General features: G+C 41.9%; 1 protein-coding gene across 3 annotated transcripts; it reads left to right on the plus strand.

The window, feature by feature from the left end:
- Positions 1-876: 876 nt before the first annotated feature.
- Positions 877-14,825, plus strand: p4ha1b (prolyl 4-hydroxylase, alpha polypeptide I b). Of its 3 annotated transcripts, XM_068719956.1 has the most exons (16): positions 877-1,460; positions 4,975-5,057; positions 5,186-5,282; positions 5,457-5,608; positions 5,966-6,103; positions 6,300-6,539; positions 7,797-8,014; positions 8,109-8,282; positions 8,759-8,829; positions 9,580-9,645; positions 11,423-11,522; positions 11,709-11,762; positions 11,857-11,922; positions 12,510-12,578; positions 13,053-13,149; positions 13,284-14,825. In XM_068719956.1, the coding sequence occupies exons 1-16, from the start codon at positions 1,447-1,449 to the stop codon at positions 13,352-13,354; spliced, it is 1,710 nt and encodes a 569-aa protein (XP_068576057.1). In that variant the 5' UTR covers positions 877-1,446; the 3' UTR covers positions 13,355-14,825. The 3 variants fall into 3 exon arrangements, with proteins under 3 accessions (XP_068576057.1, XP_068576047.1, XP_068576046.1); XM_068719946.1 differs by lacking the exon at positions 8,759-8,829 and having other exon boundaries at positions 878-1,460; positions 9,575-9,645; XM_068719945.1 differs by lacking the exon at positions 9,580-9,645 and having other exon boundaries at positions 880-1,460.
- Positions 14,826-14,867: the final 42 nt, after the last annotated feature.

Consider the following 14,867-nt stretch of genomic DNA (forward strand, 5'->3'; position numbering starts at 1 on the left):
TTAGTATTACTCCCTATATGCTTTATATTTATTAATCTGTTGTGTAAAAAGATAGATGTGATGATTTCCAAAATTTACAGCATGTTTTTATGTAACAAAATATTCAATACATACTTTGATAGGTTTGCTCTCCCGTTTGTTACACAAAAAGGGGAAAAGAAACATCCAATGACTGGACCTTTCTTCCCCCCTGAAGTCTCTCAAAGCCATGATAGAAGAGTTTCCCCCACAAGTTTGACATTAGTCTTGCTTCTCCATCAAATCCCTCTCACAATGTTACTTGTGCTATACCTCAATAAAGACAGCAACATTAATACTGATGTTAAATGTAAAATAAAATATAATATAATCCCTTCTATGACATTTTGCTTGATGATAGCTGATATAATGTATACATTAATAAAATGCATCTATAGCGTTTTACATTAGAACATTTTTTTCTTCAATTCTGTTGAATAATGTGACGGTATTATTATGATATTCTGAGGCATTATTCATGTGGAGAAGTATTTAAAAACAGAATGGAGGCTTGTATGTATATGGTCTTTGTTTATCACAGACATACACGGTAGTGTTTACACAGGGCATGCCATTGAGATTTGTTGTATATGCAGTCAACTTAACAGTTAGCCTCTCTCTGTTTCAGTCTCACTCGCTCTCTCTCTCTCTCTCTCTCTCTCTCTCTCTCTCTCTCTCTCTCTCTCTCTCTCACACACACACACACACACACACACACACACACACTTAGCTCCACCCTGTTGAACTCAGTAGCATGCAGCAGGAATTCCCTCCCTCCAGTCACACTTTTTTTCGGTTGAGAGGAAGGAATTTTCTGGAATGTGGGAGAAAGAGGAATGGCAGGTGAAAACGGTGAAAAATAAAGTTATTTTGCCAAATCAAACAGTTTAAAACTACAAAAGAGCGTTGGCTTGAATGGGGCTATTGAATCTATGGGCACACAACACATTCCTTGTCAAAGCGTTTTGTCAATGAAAATATATGGTTTCTAAAAAAGTGTTTTTTAATTGATGGACATGGCCAGAGTAAAAGAAAAAGAAAAAAAAGAAGGCACACTGAAGTTTTGCAGCACAATTTCAACACGTGGCAGAAAGGTGACGTTAGCTTTTTACCATTGAGCCCTCAAATAGCCTACTCATCCATGGCTGTCTACAGACAACAAGAGACCTCCCCTAGCAAGTCAACGCCAGCCCCCAAAAGTCTCTAGTAGCGGGGGGACTTTATGCATGTGAGGTTCTGCACGTAGCATTCAGACTTTTTCTAGGAATCCAGCCCTTTACCACCAGATGGCCAACAGTGCGCAGAGACGTCCCAGATAGGTCGTTGAAGAACCAGACCTCCATCTGCTCACCGCTAACTGCTCCGAGTCCCGGTTTGAGTCGAGACGTCAGAGGACCAGACGACAAGGGGACACACTTCTGCTGTAGGATGCTCTCGTTTAGGTAAATATTAACTCCTGGTGGACTGATGTTTTTAGCTTGCTAGGTTAGCTGAAAACTAGCCACGCTGGAGGAAACTTTGATATGCACGACAGCTCGCGGCAGCAGCGAATAACACGATACGACTGCACTGATTAATACGGAGTAATAATAGCTCAATTCGGTGAGCAAAAGCCGTAAATGGCGAGAAAGGAAAACCGATCCGGAATTTTCCCCCCTGGTTCATAAAACTTGCGTCTGTGTTGTGGCATTCCTGTGCAATGCAGCGTGGGATGCTGCTGCAGCTTTATATATTACACACACACACTAACAGCATACTATGCACGGATTGTATTTGTTGAGATGTTCTGCACGGTAACAGTCACATGGTGTGACCATAACACACACTTCAGTGAGCTCACGGCATTAGGCTATCTGGGGATAAAAAAAAGCTACACTGGAAAGTTTGTTTTTTAAGTTGCATTCGTGTTGGTTTTTGCAAATTAGCTCAATTGGTTTGTGAGTGAACGAGCAGCACAAGCTGCCTTCCACACATTAAAAGCCCCCCTCTCCTCTCCTCTCCTCTCCTCTCCTCTCCTGCTGTCAGTGAGTTTTTCTGGGGTTATTGAGGGGTTATTCCTGGGGAAGTCAGTCCGACTCCATTGGGCCGTGTTCCCGCATGAGTTTCCCCGGCGGGGAGGGGCGAAGACGTGGCAGTCAGTCCTCTTCTTCATCCGCATCCTGTGTTATCTGACTCCACTGCTTCACTCCCAGCGAAACGAGAGGTAGTTGAGGTGAAGGCCATTTCTCTGCGAAGAATGTGCGAAAACACAACGTTAGACTGAATGGAGGAGTCTTACGTTTACTGAAAACTGTAGTGAGGCTGACACAGTGTGTTAACTAATGACCATGTGTAGTTTGAAGGGGCTCACATGTGTGAATGCTACTCAATTTCTGGGATTGGGAGCATTTTAGCATATAGTACACTGTCAAATATTCTGTCAGTTAATCTGTTACTTTTTGTATTACTGCTGTTTGTATCTATTCCCTGTGTATTTTGTGGATGAATGTTTATGCCACGACAACAGTTGGGTTATTTTTCATAGCTTCTTTGTTTTTTGTGTCTTTCAAATCAAAGAGGAAGCTTTGTCAGATATTCATCATCTGTCAATTAAAAAAGAAAATCATTCAGAGGGAAATCAACTGTAGAAATACATATTTTATGCCCAAAAGCAGCCGTGAGAGTACTAATATATAATATATAATTAGTGTGCTAATATTATGTAGCCTTATGAAAAAGGGGTTACGCGTTGTCCTAACTCCTAACTTCACTCCTTGCCAGTATTTCTATGGCGTTTGCTTCTTCTGTGTCCTCCATTCAAATTCCACCACTGAAAGTTAACTGGTTCAGTCCTGGTTTCAGAGGTTTGTTGACAGTAATTCCAGTCATAGTACGCAATACCAGAAGTGACAGGAAAACAGTAAATCATTCAATTGAAAACCTTTTGGAATGCAAAGAACATTACAACTCATTATTTATCAGTTTGTTTTTTTAGGGTGGATACTTCATCCAAATGCGATGAATCCTCTTTCCCCACAATTTTGATCGTGGGGGGGGATCCTCCTCATCAAACATGTCTGAACAAACAAAACCAATTCACACATAGTTCTAAAGGTCAGGAAATAAAGACATACCGGCAAGTTCAATGCAAAATAGTTTTCTATAACCGGTTTAAACAAACAACCCCACAAGTGTCTGATAATTTAAATGTTGATGTTTCGGAGTCTTCACATGACGCGTACAAGCATGTATACATACAAACACTGTCACTACCACTCACTGTCATGTGTGACATGACACAGATCTTAAATATAAGTGCTATACTTACAGCTTTAATCTTGACATTACACTTAAACAATATTATTACTAGAGCAACACCGTTGCTGACACCATGTCATTATAATAATGATATTCTATTGAGTTTGTATCCTGGAAATCTCAGTGGCAGAGGCATATTTATGGTAACGTGGACTGAGTGGTAGCAGTCGGGTATAATGGTAATTTGTGTCTTGCCATGGAGTGTCTGCTTGAATATACTTTAATTATGCTTTAATCAACTACATAGCGCTCTGACAGATTTATTTTCCTTCCTCTCTGCTGCGTGCTGCTGACCTAAATTGAAAAGTCATATGGAGTCATTCTTTTATTTTCACTGAAGGCTTGTCCTTGTGGCAAAGACGGAACCTGTCTGAGCCTGTTGTCTGCTTCCAGTCAAAGCAAGCTTTAGAAATCTGCATAGATGTGCGTTTCATGCATGACCTTTACTGTGTGTGTGTGTGTGTGTGTGTGTGTGTGTGTGTGTGTGTGTGTGTGTGTGCGCGCGCGCGTGCGTGCGTGCGCATTGCAAGCCCGAAGGTGTATGTGTTGGTTTGCAAGGGTTTTTCTTGTGTGTGCAAGTGTGTTTGTTGTGGATATTTCCAGTGGTATTCTTATTATTGTACCTGGCACCTCTTGCATTTGTATTTGAAAATAGTCCTAATATTTCAAGAATGAATCTACCTGCCCTACAGTTTGCTGTAGCCTACATTAAGTTATTGCTCTGCACTCTGCTGCTATGGAAGTATTCCCTTCAGACCATCTGACAGACGCAGAACCCGGTTTGAGACTCTCGGGATGAGAATAATTTTAGGGAAGCGGCTGTACTCTGCTCTTCAACAGAGGTGGAAAACGAACACAAAAGGTTCACGCATAAATATCACCAATGTGTGGCGGATTGCACATGTGAAAATTCACTTCACCACCTCCAAAAAAGTGCAGTTCGATCTGTTCCCCCAGAGTTTCACAAGTCAACGTCGGAACCCATCGGCGGTGCCGCGCCTCACAGGCCAGAAGCCCTGTGGCAGTTATGACTATGCCAACTCCAAAACCAAACCGGACACAGTGTAAGCAACCGCAGCCTTATATTTGGCTTTGTGTGGTAGTCGGGAGGCTGCACTTGTAAAACAGATGAAGGAGATGCTTCCAACTTTTTTGGTTCGCGGCTTTGTTGACTCCTTTTGTTTTACCTTTTGATGCACCTAAATATAGATTTTAATTTGTGTCTCTTTCCCACTTCCTCCCCTAGTGATACTTTGCCATGCATGCGGTTGTTCCCAGGTCTTCAGATAACTGCTGCTGATATTTCTGCTGTTGAAGAGAATAAAAAAAGATAAACTGTCCACTGTAGGTCTGTGGATTATCTGCTCTTAAATGGAGCTCACAACCAGATTTTGAGTTCTATAGGAGCAGCACTGTAGGGAGGAAAGGAACAACTATATCATGAATCAGGGAGGTTAAGCACAACAGAGGAAGAAGCATTCTAGATGAGATGTAAGGTCACTAATGTTTGATGTGGCTCACTGGAAATGAAAACCAGACATTAAATGACTAAATCTTAAAACATCTGTCTGAATGTAGAGATGTTATGTATGTTAGTTAGTTTAACAGCCTGCAATTAAGTCATGGTTAACTAATCCAATTCTCTCCCTCTTTCTTCAGGATGGAGCTGCCATGTTTATGTTTACTGTTGCTGAGCTGTCTGCAGTCGCTCTCGGCCAACCATGACTTCTTCACCTCCATAGGTAAAAAAAAAAAAAAAAAAACATCAAGCAAACACACACCTGTAACGATGTGATGAGATTAGCGTTGCCCGGTGTTATTCATCGTTGCAGTATTGACGTTGAAGTATCTTTGATTTTGTGTTCCTCAGGCCAGATGACAGATCTGTTATACACAGAAAAAGACCTCGTCACGTCTCTGAAGGACTACATCAGAGCGGAGGAGAACAAGCTCGAGCGGGTCAAACGGTGAGTTTGTGGACACGAAGCCACACACACACACACACACACACACACACACACACAGGTATCATGTTCTAGGTAGAGCTCAATTCTTAATATTCATGATTAGTAACGTCTGATTGCTTGTGGATTGAAGTGCATGCAATGTATCTTAATTGTTTATTGTCATCCTTGCGATAGGTGGGCTGATAAGTTGGAGTTGTTGTCGGCCGTAGCCATACAGGACCCCGAGGGCTATTTGGGGCACCCGGTCAATGCCTTCAAACTGATGAAGAGGCTGAACACAGAGTGGGGCGACCTGGAGAGCCTTGTGCTCAGTGACACCACTGAGGGTACGTATGAAGCAGACCTGGTTTTGTTCAAATTATAACCGAAGTGACAAAAGTTTAGAAAATCACAGGAAGGTATTAGAGGATGTATATTTTAGCAATACTGTGCTGCTCATTCATACTTGATAAATTTTCATAGAAATCAAGTGCCTCGCTGAGTCCCCTGAACACGAGTTATTGAGATAGAAGAGAACATCACTCATTAATCCTTGCCACATGTCTGCCTTAATGCAGTATAATCCTCTCACTCGAGATTCTTACGAGAGAGTATTTATTGTCCAATTGTCTGGTTGTTATGTATCCCATACGTAATCATCCTTTTTATATCTGTCTCTGTGCTCTCCTGTCCACCTCTCTCAGGATTTATTTCCAACCTGACGATCCAGAGACAGCACTTCCCCACGGATGAGGACCAGACCGGGGCGGCTAAAGCGCTCCTCCGGTTGCAAGACACTTACAGACTGGACGCCAACACTATCTCTACCGGAGACCTGCCCGGTAAGCGCCTTAAATCTGTGCATAGCACATCTACCCGGCAAAAATCTCCCAAGCACTGATAGCCACAGTAAACAGCGGGCCATGAGGAAAGAGAGGGTTTCTCTCGGTTTCTATGTTATTTACATTAAAAAGAGGATGGTTCAGTTGTCTTCTGTGTCAATGTTCCTCTTGTTCCCCTGTGTCCTCTGCATACCAGGAGTGAAACACAAGAGCCTGATGACAGTGGAGGACTGCTATGAGCTGGGGAAAATCGCCTACTCTGATGTCGATTACTACCACACAGAGCTGTGGATGGCCCAGGCCCTGAAGCAGCTCGATCAGGGAGAGGAGTCCACTATAGACAAGGTGACGCTGCTCGACTACCTCAGCTACGCCATCTACCAGCAGGGGGAGATAGAGCGAGCGCTGGACTACACCAAGCAGCTGCTTGCACTGGGTGAGTCCCTCCACACTATTAAGTGTACCAGGAGGCATCTTTTGCAATATATATATATATATAAATATATAGTGATAGTGTCACTTTCTGCCCAAGGTAAATAATGTCACTTAAACATCAGATAGATTAGGAGTTGATGAGCTTTTCTTATCAGTTTTTTATCACAGACTTTATTCAGTTTCAGATAAGACTGTAAAAATGACGAAATAGCCTTGGTTTTTGCCAAACATACAAAGACATTACTAAGAAAGAAAAACACATTAGGATTGATCTAAACTCGAATTAAGTTAAGTTAGTTGGAGAAATTAAGCAGCGAGCTTCAGCAAATGAGACATTCACTTTGGCTTGAACTGAACCACATATTAAACAGACTACAAGTCTGTGAAGTTCTGTTGAGAAACAATACGCTGTTTTTACTTCCTGCAGTCTGGCCTGATCAAAATAATCTCACTGAAGTTTGATGTATGTAGTAACTGTGCCATTTGTCTACTTTTATTTATTATTATCAGGGATTTTAACTGAAAATTGTTTTTGTGTTTTTATTTATTCAACGTTGAATAATTGTAGAAGTCTCTCAGCTGCGTTAGATTGGACCAGAATGTTTTGTGATCACTCTTGAGAGATACAGACTGGGGATATTGTCTGGTGTACAAAACAAATAAATACAGATGTGTCTTCACTTCTTTAACTTTACCTGATGTCGACCATCTGCGGTTGAAATATTTCCAGCAAAAGACGGTCGTGTGTCTGTGTTTTTTTTCTTTTTTCTAAAGTTACTCAAGTCATTTTTTTCAGTAAATACTTTCTTCTTCTCTTACTCAACTAGTTGTTTTGATGAGTTCTCTTACTTTTAATTGAGACATGGTCTGGCGAAGCCGGGATCAAACCGCCAATCTGATTAGAAGCCGATCCGCTCTTCCTCTGAGCCACTGCCGTCCCCACAATACTAATACTACTACTACTAATAATACTACTACGCTGTAACACATTTCATTACATCTGAAACAACGTTCTGATGAAGCCTCGGAGGTGACCTTGTCATGTTATGTTCAAATGATCCCCTGAATTAATTTGGTCTCGTTTCTGAGAACTGGATCGAGGCAGACTGAATAAATAGCATGTCGTTATGTTATGTTGGAAGCTCAGTTATTTTGATTACAGAGGGTGTGATACTCTGAGGTGACATTGCTGCAGTCCTCACTATTTGTAATCACCACTATTAATTCTGTTGGTCTCTCGTTTTCCCGTTTTTTTTAGACCCAGAGCATCAGCGCGCCAATGGCAACCTGAAGTACTTTGAGTTCCAGTTGGAGAAGCTGAAAAAGGCTGAGGAGGACCCAACTCAAAAGGAGAAGGAGCGAGGGAAAAGACAAACGACTGAGAAGAAGGAGAAGCCCAAAAAGAAGTTCTTAACTCCACAGGTCCCAGAGAGGAAGAAGTATGAAATGCTTTGTCGTGGAGAGGGCATTAGAATGGTGAGGAAGACAAAAAGATACCCACTAAACACAACTTCTAACTTAACAAAGACATATCGGTCTCAACTCCTTTTCTTCCTTTTCTCTCAATCAGACCCCCCGCAGGCAGAGCCGGCTGTTCTGCCGTTATTATGACAACCACAGCCCCATGTATGTGCTGGCGCCTGTCAAGCAGCAAGATGAGTGGGACCGGCCCTACATCGTCCGCTTCCTCGACATCATCTCCGACAAAGAAATGGAGAGGGTCAAGCAACTGGCAAAGCCACGAGTAAGTGATTCTCCGTAGTTTTGCTGCTCCGACGGTGCCATTTGATGATCGTGTAGACCGTTTCAGAGGATTTGCAACAGCTTGGGTCCATGTTTACTTCCTGTCAGCTTCTGTCATTAGCATACACTGCAACAGGAAAAATTAACTGTGACACATTTGGGATGTTTCCGTGTAATGGTCTTAGTAGGGACATCCGTTCGCCTTTTTCAGTTTCTGTTATGGGGTTTTAATGTGTTGAGGGGTGGGAGGTCCAAGCTGTGAGGCTGGTTGATGTGATTCTGCTAGTTTGGCAAGCACACACACACACACACACACACACACACACACACACACACACACACACACACACACACAAACACAAACACAAACAAACAAACACACACACGTGTGTGTGTGTGTGTGTGTGTGTGTGTGTGTGTGTGTGTGTGTGTGTGTGTGTGTGTGTGTGTGTGTAAATCGTGTCCCTGGCTTCACAGCTACGCAGGGCCACCATCTCAAACCCCATCACAGGAGTGCTGGAGACAGCGGCGTACCGGATCAGCAAAAGGTAAGGTCTACCCAGGAGCCGCCAAGAGCGGAGGATATAGGAGAGAGCTGAGGAGGAGAAAGTGAGATGGTTTTCCTCCCTTTCTCCCCCTCAATAACTCATCCCATCTATCCTCTGCTCTCCCGTCCGTCCACATCACTCCTTTTCTCCGCCCTTCCAAAGCTTAAAGGCTCTTGAGCTGAGGCACAAGATCCAGCTAGACACATTTGTAACACTATTATTGGTCTATAAAAGCACATCCCTTGCCATATTTTATCTCATGGTAATATCACCAGTGAAAAAAGGAAAAGAATGCCTTCTTAGAGCCAGTGGATATTTATTTATTTATTTATTTGGATAAAAGTACGTTCAGTATCTGTTGTGGATATGTTTCTGCACAGGACTCTGCTAAAGAAAGGGGGGGGGGGATACTTTTTCTGCTAGTTGATATTAACATAGTTGCTTTTGTGAGCCAGGAGGTGTATCGGAGGCATTCATTGATTCCCTACTGGTATATCTTCTTATTTTGAAATGGAAATTAGTTGGGGTTTTTTTTTTTAGCATTGCCTCACGGAGCACTCTCTCAGCTCTGCTAAAGAACAACATTGACAACTAGTGACCGGATCTGCCTTTCTTTTCTCTCTCTCTCTCTGTACTTTCCACTCGTCCTCTTGTGCGTATCACACTCTATCATCTTTTTTCCCCCTCCTTTCTTTTATTCCTCTGCTTGTCCTCGATCGTCCTTGTGCTGCGGGAACTACTGTAGTTAAGGCGAGCCACGGTGCATGACCCCCTAACCGGGAAACTTACCACGGCCCAGTACAGAGTCTCCAAGAGGTAAGGGGTCCCAGGTCACAGGAGGACCACAAGGCCTCCTCGATCCTTCTCTTTATCTGTCTCTCTGTGCCCTGGCTGAAACACCTATTGAGCCCTGCACCCAGTTAACCTTATGGACAAAAGGAAAATGTTTAGCTACACTTGGGAAAACTAACACTAGAGGAGGTTTTAATTTGGTTAAAGTGAAAACTTTGACACCAAATTGAGCTTAAACATAGTTCAAACCAAGATAAACAATCCTTTATTGTTGTTTTTTTGGTGTAGCTGAAATTTTCTGTATTCTTTCAGTTACCCAGTGAGTTTAAATTTTTAATGGAACGGCACAACTGTGGCAGATTGTTTTCTTTCCCCTGGCCATCCTTCCCAGGTTATTTGAGACCCTGAGCACTGGCTCTCTATTCCCCATTGCACTTTCCAGGAATGAATCCATCACAAATTCTCTCGTCTGAATTCTCTACAGCTGCTGCGATTCTTCTATGCTTCTTCAACTAATGAATCAGCAAGAGAGATTAATAAACTTCCTGAGTCTGGATGCATTCATAGAAACACAGATATATATATATATATGCTGTAAACGTGTGGAAAGAGAGATTATTATTCTCCTGCATTGTTGTCGATGTTAAGAAAGTATTATCCTGTAGTTAGAAGCAGTGTTCCACTTCAGTAAGTTGCATTTTGCAAGTTAAACTTTCACCCCACCCTTAAAATGTAGCAGGCCTAGCAATTCACCAAAAGAACCCACGTTTCTTTGGTTTTGCAGTTCTTGGTAATTGATGTTTGGGTGCGTGTGCTTACGGTGGAAGGGTGTGGTGTTCCTTTGATGTTTTTATACGCGTACGTGTTAGCCAGCATGTATTTCCAAATTCAGTGAACATCGAGGGACTGAGGGAGCAGAATGGAAGAGTTTGACGGCTCACTGAGCTGAATACAAGACGCATCTGAGAAAAATTGATTGGCTCACATTTGGTCCAGCATTCCTTTTAAAAAGATAAAAAAACATATCAACAAAAAACGCTTATTAAAAAAAAAAAAGGCTGACTCATCTCACTGACTCTCTCATGCGTGTGCGCACACACACACACACACACACACACACACACACACACACACACACACCTTAAAGTATTTTTTTGTTTGAATTGATTCTGTCTTTGTCTGTCACGTCACATATGTGTTAATAACTGCACATAAATGATCTATAAAATATCTTCAATTCTCTCTTTTTAGTTGTGGTTTTGCAGTTTTTTTATGTGGATACTGTGGCTTTTTAATGCTTCAGTCAGAAAAAAATTCCAGTTTGAATTTAATGCTGTGGCCTGCAGAACTGGAGTCGTGTCATGTTTTAATATTTCACAAGAAAGAGTTCATTGCCATGCTCAGTGGGCCTTCTCTCAGAGTGAGCATGAAAGGCAGGTACTGTCAGGAAAGTTTAATCCATGAAAACATTTTTGTCGTAGTTCTCAACTAGACTCACGTGTGAAATGTCCACATTGTGAAGTGCACACACAGTTTGAAATCAGAACAACCCTGTACCCAGAGCTGATTGGAGGTTCTGAATCTCGGGCCGGTTTTCCCATTTTCCATTTTCTTCAAACCTCCGCTCCCTGTTCTATCATCTGATTTGAAATGCTCAAATGCATGTGGCATGCCTCTCTGTCGCCTATTTCAGATGAAGTCTTTACTACCATCTGGTGGACAAATCCGTGACTCACTGACCTACTGTGTAGAAATGTCCGTCTTCTTTCTCAATTGTTCTGCTTTCCCTCCTGTATTCCAGCGCTTGGCTCACTGGCTATGAAGATCCAATGATTGACACGATCAACCAGAGAATTGAGGATCTCACAGGGCTGGAGATGGACACCGCAGAGGAGCTGCAGGTAAAGAGTCGGATTCAAAACAGCGTTTTCTCTTTGGTTTGGCTTTTATTCTACAAGGCAAAGCTTTACTGAATAGTTCTCATATACATTCTAACAACCCCCTGCCCATCTGTTTGTGTATTTCTCTGTTGGAAAGCTGATTTGTAGAGTTCTCAGACTTAAATCATATTTTATCGATCTCTGTAGGTTGCAAATTATGGCGTCGGAGGTCAATACGAGCCTCACTTTGACTTTGGAAGGGTAAGACTCTTTGTGATTCACACAAGTTAATTTCTCTGCATGTACAGTAGTGTTAATACGTCAGGACATTAAACCTGATGTTGACTCTCCACAGAAAGATGAGCCAGATGCCTTTAAAGAGCTGGGCACCGGGAACCGCATAGCAACATGGCTCTTCTATGTGAGTGAACTCTCCCTAGAAACACCTCAACACCTTCTGTTGTGAACTTTAGATTGAACTTACACTGTGGCTAAAAACATCTTAACTCATGTCACAAAGGTTTGTGGGTCCATCTTCACACATGCGGAGTGTTATTTTTAATTCTTGTCAAGATTCTAATGTCAAGACACTAAAAATCTCAACGGATGAACTATGTTAATTAAACGACATCATGATGAAGTAATGGTGCAGGTATCTCGGACTTTAACTACACTGCTTTAAGTGCCCGTCTTAGTACAGTTAACAGTCAAACACACACTCATTATGTACATGTACATGTTGATGACGTGTACAACATAGACAAGAAAAGAACAGCCATTGTTATTCTGAAAGCCGACATTACGGGTAATAAAGCAGATGGTGATTTGAAGAGAGAAACTATGCCACAATATCTAATTTCAATATTCATGTGAAATAGTTTGATATTTAAATGGATTGTAACCACGCAGAAAGCAATGACTGTGACCTTCCAAAACATTTACTTGGAGTAGTAATACTGCAGAAATATTTGCTTTGACAGAAAAAGTCTTTTCGTCTCTGTGTTGTAGATGAGTGATGTGGCAGCAGGTGGAGCCACAGTATTTCCAGATGTTGGCGCAGCAGTTTATCCCCAAAAGGTAACCGCTTATGTTCCAGCACTTATTACATATACGGTACATTATGACGGAGTTGGTCACATCATATAACCAACACATTCCCAGGTGTTTTTGTTTGTTTTGAAGTATAGCACTCAAATATACTTAAATATTAATTTAAAAACTAAAATTGTGCAAAATGTTGTTTTTGCCACATAGAGAGGAACAGTAGCAATTATTTGGCACAATCATATGTTATCTCTCTCTCTCTCCCACACAACACAGTCCTCTAATAGGGCAACCATTTAATGCAAAACAAGATCGTGTACGATAAGAAAATGTCTATTTGTTCATTCCTGTCATGGAAAGAGGGTTTTTTTCGAGTCCACATACCATGTTTAACCGTCACAAAACATGTATTTATTGACTGTGTTTAGGAGACTGAGGCATCCCGGCTATTCCTGGAGATTTTGCAGCACCGCTAACCTCTGTTGCCTGTGGTTTGTTTGATTCCAGGGCACTGCAGTGTTCTGGTACAATCTGTTTCCCAGCGGGGAGGGAGACTACAGCACCCGACATGCAGCCTGTCCAGTGTTGGTCGGCAACAAGTGGGGTGAGCTCCTCTTTGTCTTGTTCCCTATAAAACCCTCTGTAAAGACCTGAGGAAATAACTCTTAAGGGTAAACATTTGTACTGTTTCTAAAGTAATCAAAGGGCTATAAGGTTATCTCTGTTTTCTGTCTTTAGTATCAAACAAATGGATCCATGAACGAGGCCAGGAGTGGCGGAGGCCTTGTGCCCTAAACGAAACAGAATGATGGCAAACACAAAACCTTCCTCTTCACCTCCTCGGCCCTCTCACTCCCTCCTTCCTTGTGATCCTCCCCGGACCAAAGAACACTGCAGCAGATCAGACATGACACACACACACACATGGGGTCCAAAACAGCTCACCCTCTCTCTATAAACACTCCTCTTTCCCCCCCAGCTGTTACGCTCTGAGCCCACAGATTGTTTGGGTTAATGTCGAGCCCCTGGACAGTTTTAGCGTCACCATGACGGATAACGTATGTTCTTAAGATTGTGGAATGGTTTTGGAGAAACACCCCTTTTTCACTCCAATGTGTCCGTCTTTGCACTCTGTATGAACTCTGTCTCTGAGGCGAGGTTATCCTTCAGCAGTGACTTTAGGGACCAGCTTCCTCCCCGTCAGTTTGAACCTTAAAGGAACTGCTCACGCTTTTAAGAGGCCTGTCTGATTCGTTTCATTCGTTGCATTCATTTCATTCATTTCATTCATTTCATTCACTTCATTCATTTCATTAGCAGAGCAGTTGGGCCTGTGTTGTTTTTTCAAACATTTTAAACAATGGGAATGCATTGGGGTTGCGCACTATCTCTTTGTAAAATGACTTTTACATCTTTAAAACAGTTTAATATGTTTCTGAAACTGGCTTATTCTTCAGAGGGATTGAATTGGCGTACAGTGGGTTCACTCAATTTCTTTATTTCCTTTATTTACATGTGGTAGCAAAGTCTGCCTCCAATAACTTAAATTAAAAGTAAGTGCTTTGTGGAAGGAATTAAAAAAGACTCGGTACATCAGAAAATGGTCAGACTCCAAAAACAACAATTCAGTGTAGTGGTTTGGTTGACAGAAACACTTTCAGTTGTGTAACTAATCAGAACTGGTTTAAGTTGCATGGCTACATCTATACAGTACATTTTTCACATATCACATAACGTGTTTGTCTGCCTCAAAGACAAGGGTTCTTTAGTTGTTGTTTTTTTAAGTCAATTGAATGGTCACACTATGAGACATTGTTAGATTTGTTGTACTTGAACATAGGGTGATTACAGGTGCATGGGCACACTTAACACCTGGACACGGACACAGTTACGTACACCCCGACGCTGCGTAGAATTTAGTATTCGTTCCTCCCCATTGTACCGGTGTTGTGCAAGGACCCTGACGACCACCAGCTGTCGCTGAAATAGTAAGAGCACCAAAGGAACAATAGTAATGAACATTGGGGAGAAGAAGAGCGGGCTGGACACACCACATTGTGCCATGACAGGTTTTATATACCCAGTTTTTTTACAGAGTGAATGATTCTGGTAGGTTTTTAAATGGTGTCCAGTGCTTTTCAGTGTGAGAATATGTGTTTTCCAAGAAAGAAACATTTTATTTATATGTCCCAAGCCAGTTATGTGTTATTTTTTGTCTTAAATGAAAGTCTGAAATTGTTTGGTTTTTTTCTACAATAAAGACTGTTGATTTCAAGTTAATGAGTGTCCTGCTGGTGTGTGTGTGTGTGTGTGTGTGTGTGT

Source organism: Cebidichthys violaceus, unplaced genomic scaffold (genome assembly GCF_023349555.1).
Source record: "Cebidichthys violaceus isolate CVI_PGR_0920_01 unplaced genomic scaffold, fCebVio1.0.p SCAF_10, whole genome shotgun sequence".
Taxonomy (NCBI): domain Eukaryota; kingdom Metazoa; phylum Chordata; class Actinopteri; order Perciformes; family Stichaeidae; genus Cebidichthys; species Cebidichthys violaceus.

What these genes read in the sequence shown, in the direction of transcription:
- p4ha1b (XM_068719956.1), top strand. An exon ending in CAGTACAGAGTCTCCAAGAG is followed by an intron (nt 9,646 to 11,422) that starts GTAAGGGGTCCC and finishes CCTGTATTCCAG; the next exon opens with CGCTTGGCTCACTGGCTATG. An exon ending in CAGCAGTTTATCCCCAAAAG is followed by an intron (nt 12,579 to 13,052) that starts GTAACCGCTTAT and finishes GTTTGATTCCAG; the next exon opens with GGCACTGCAGTGTTCTGGTA.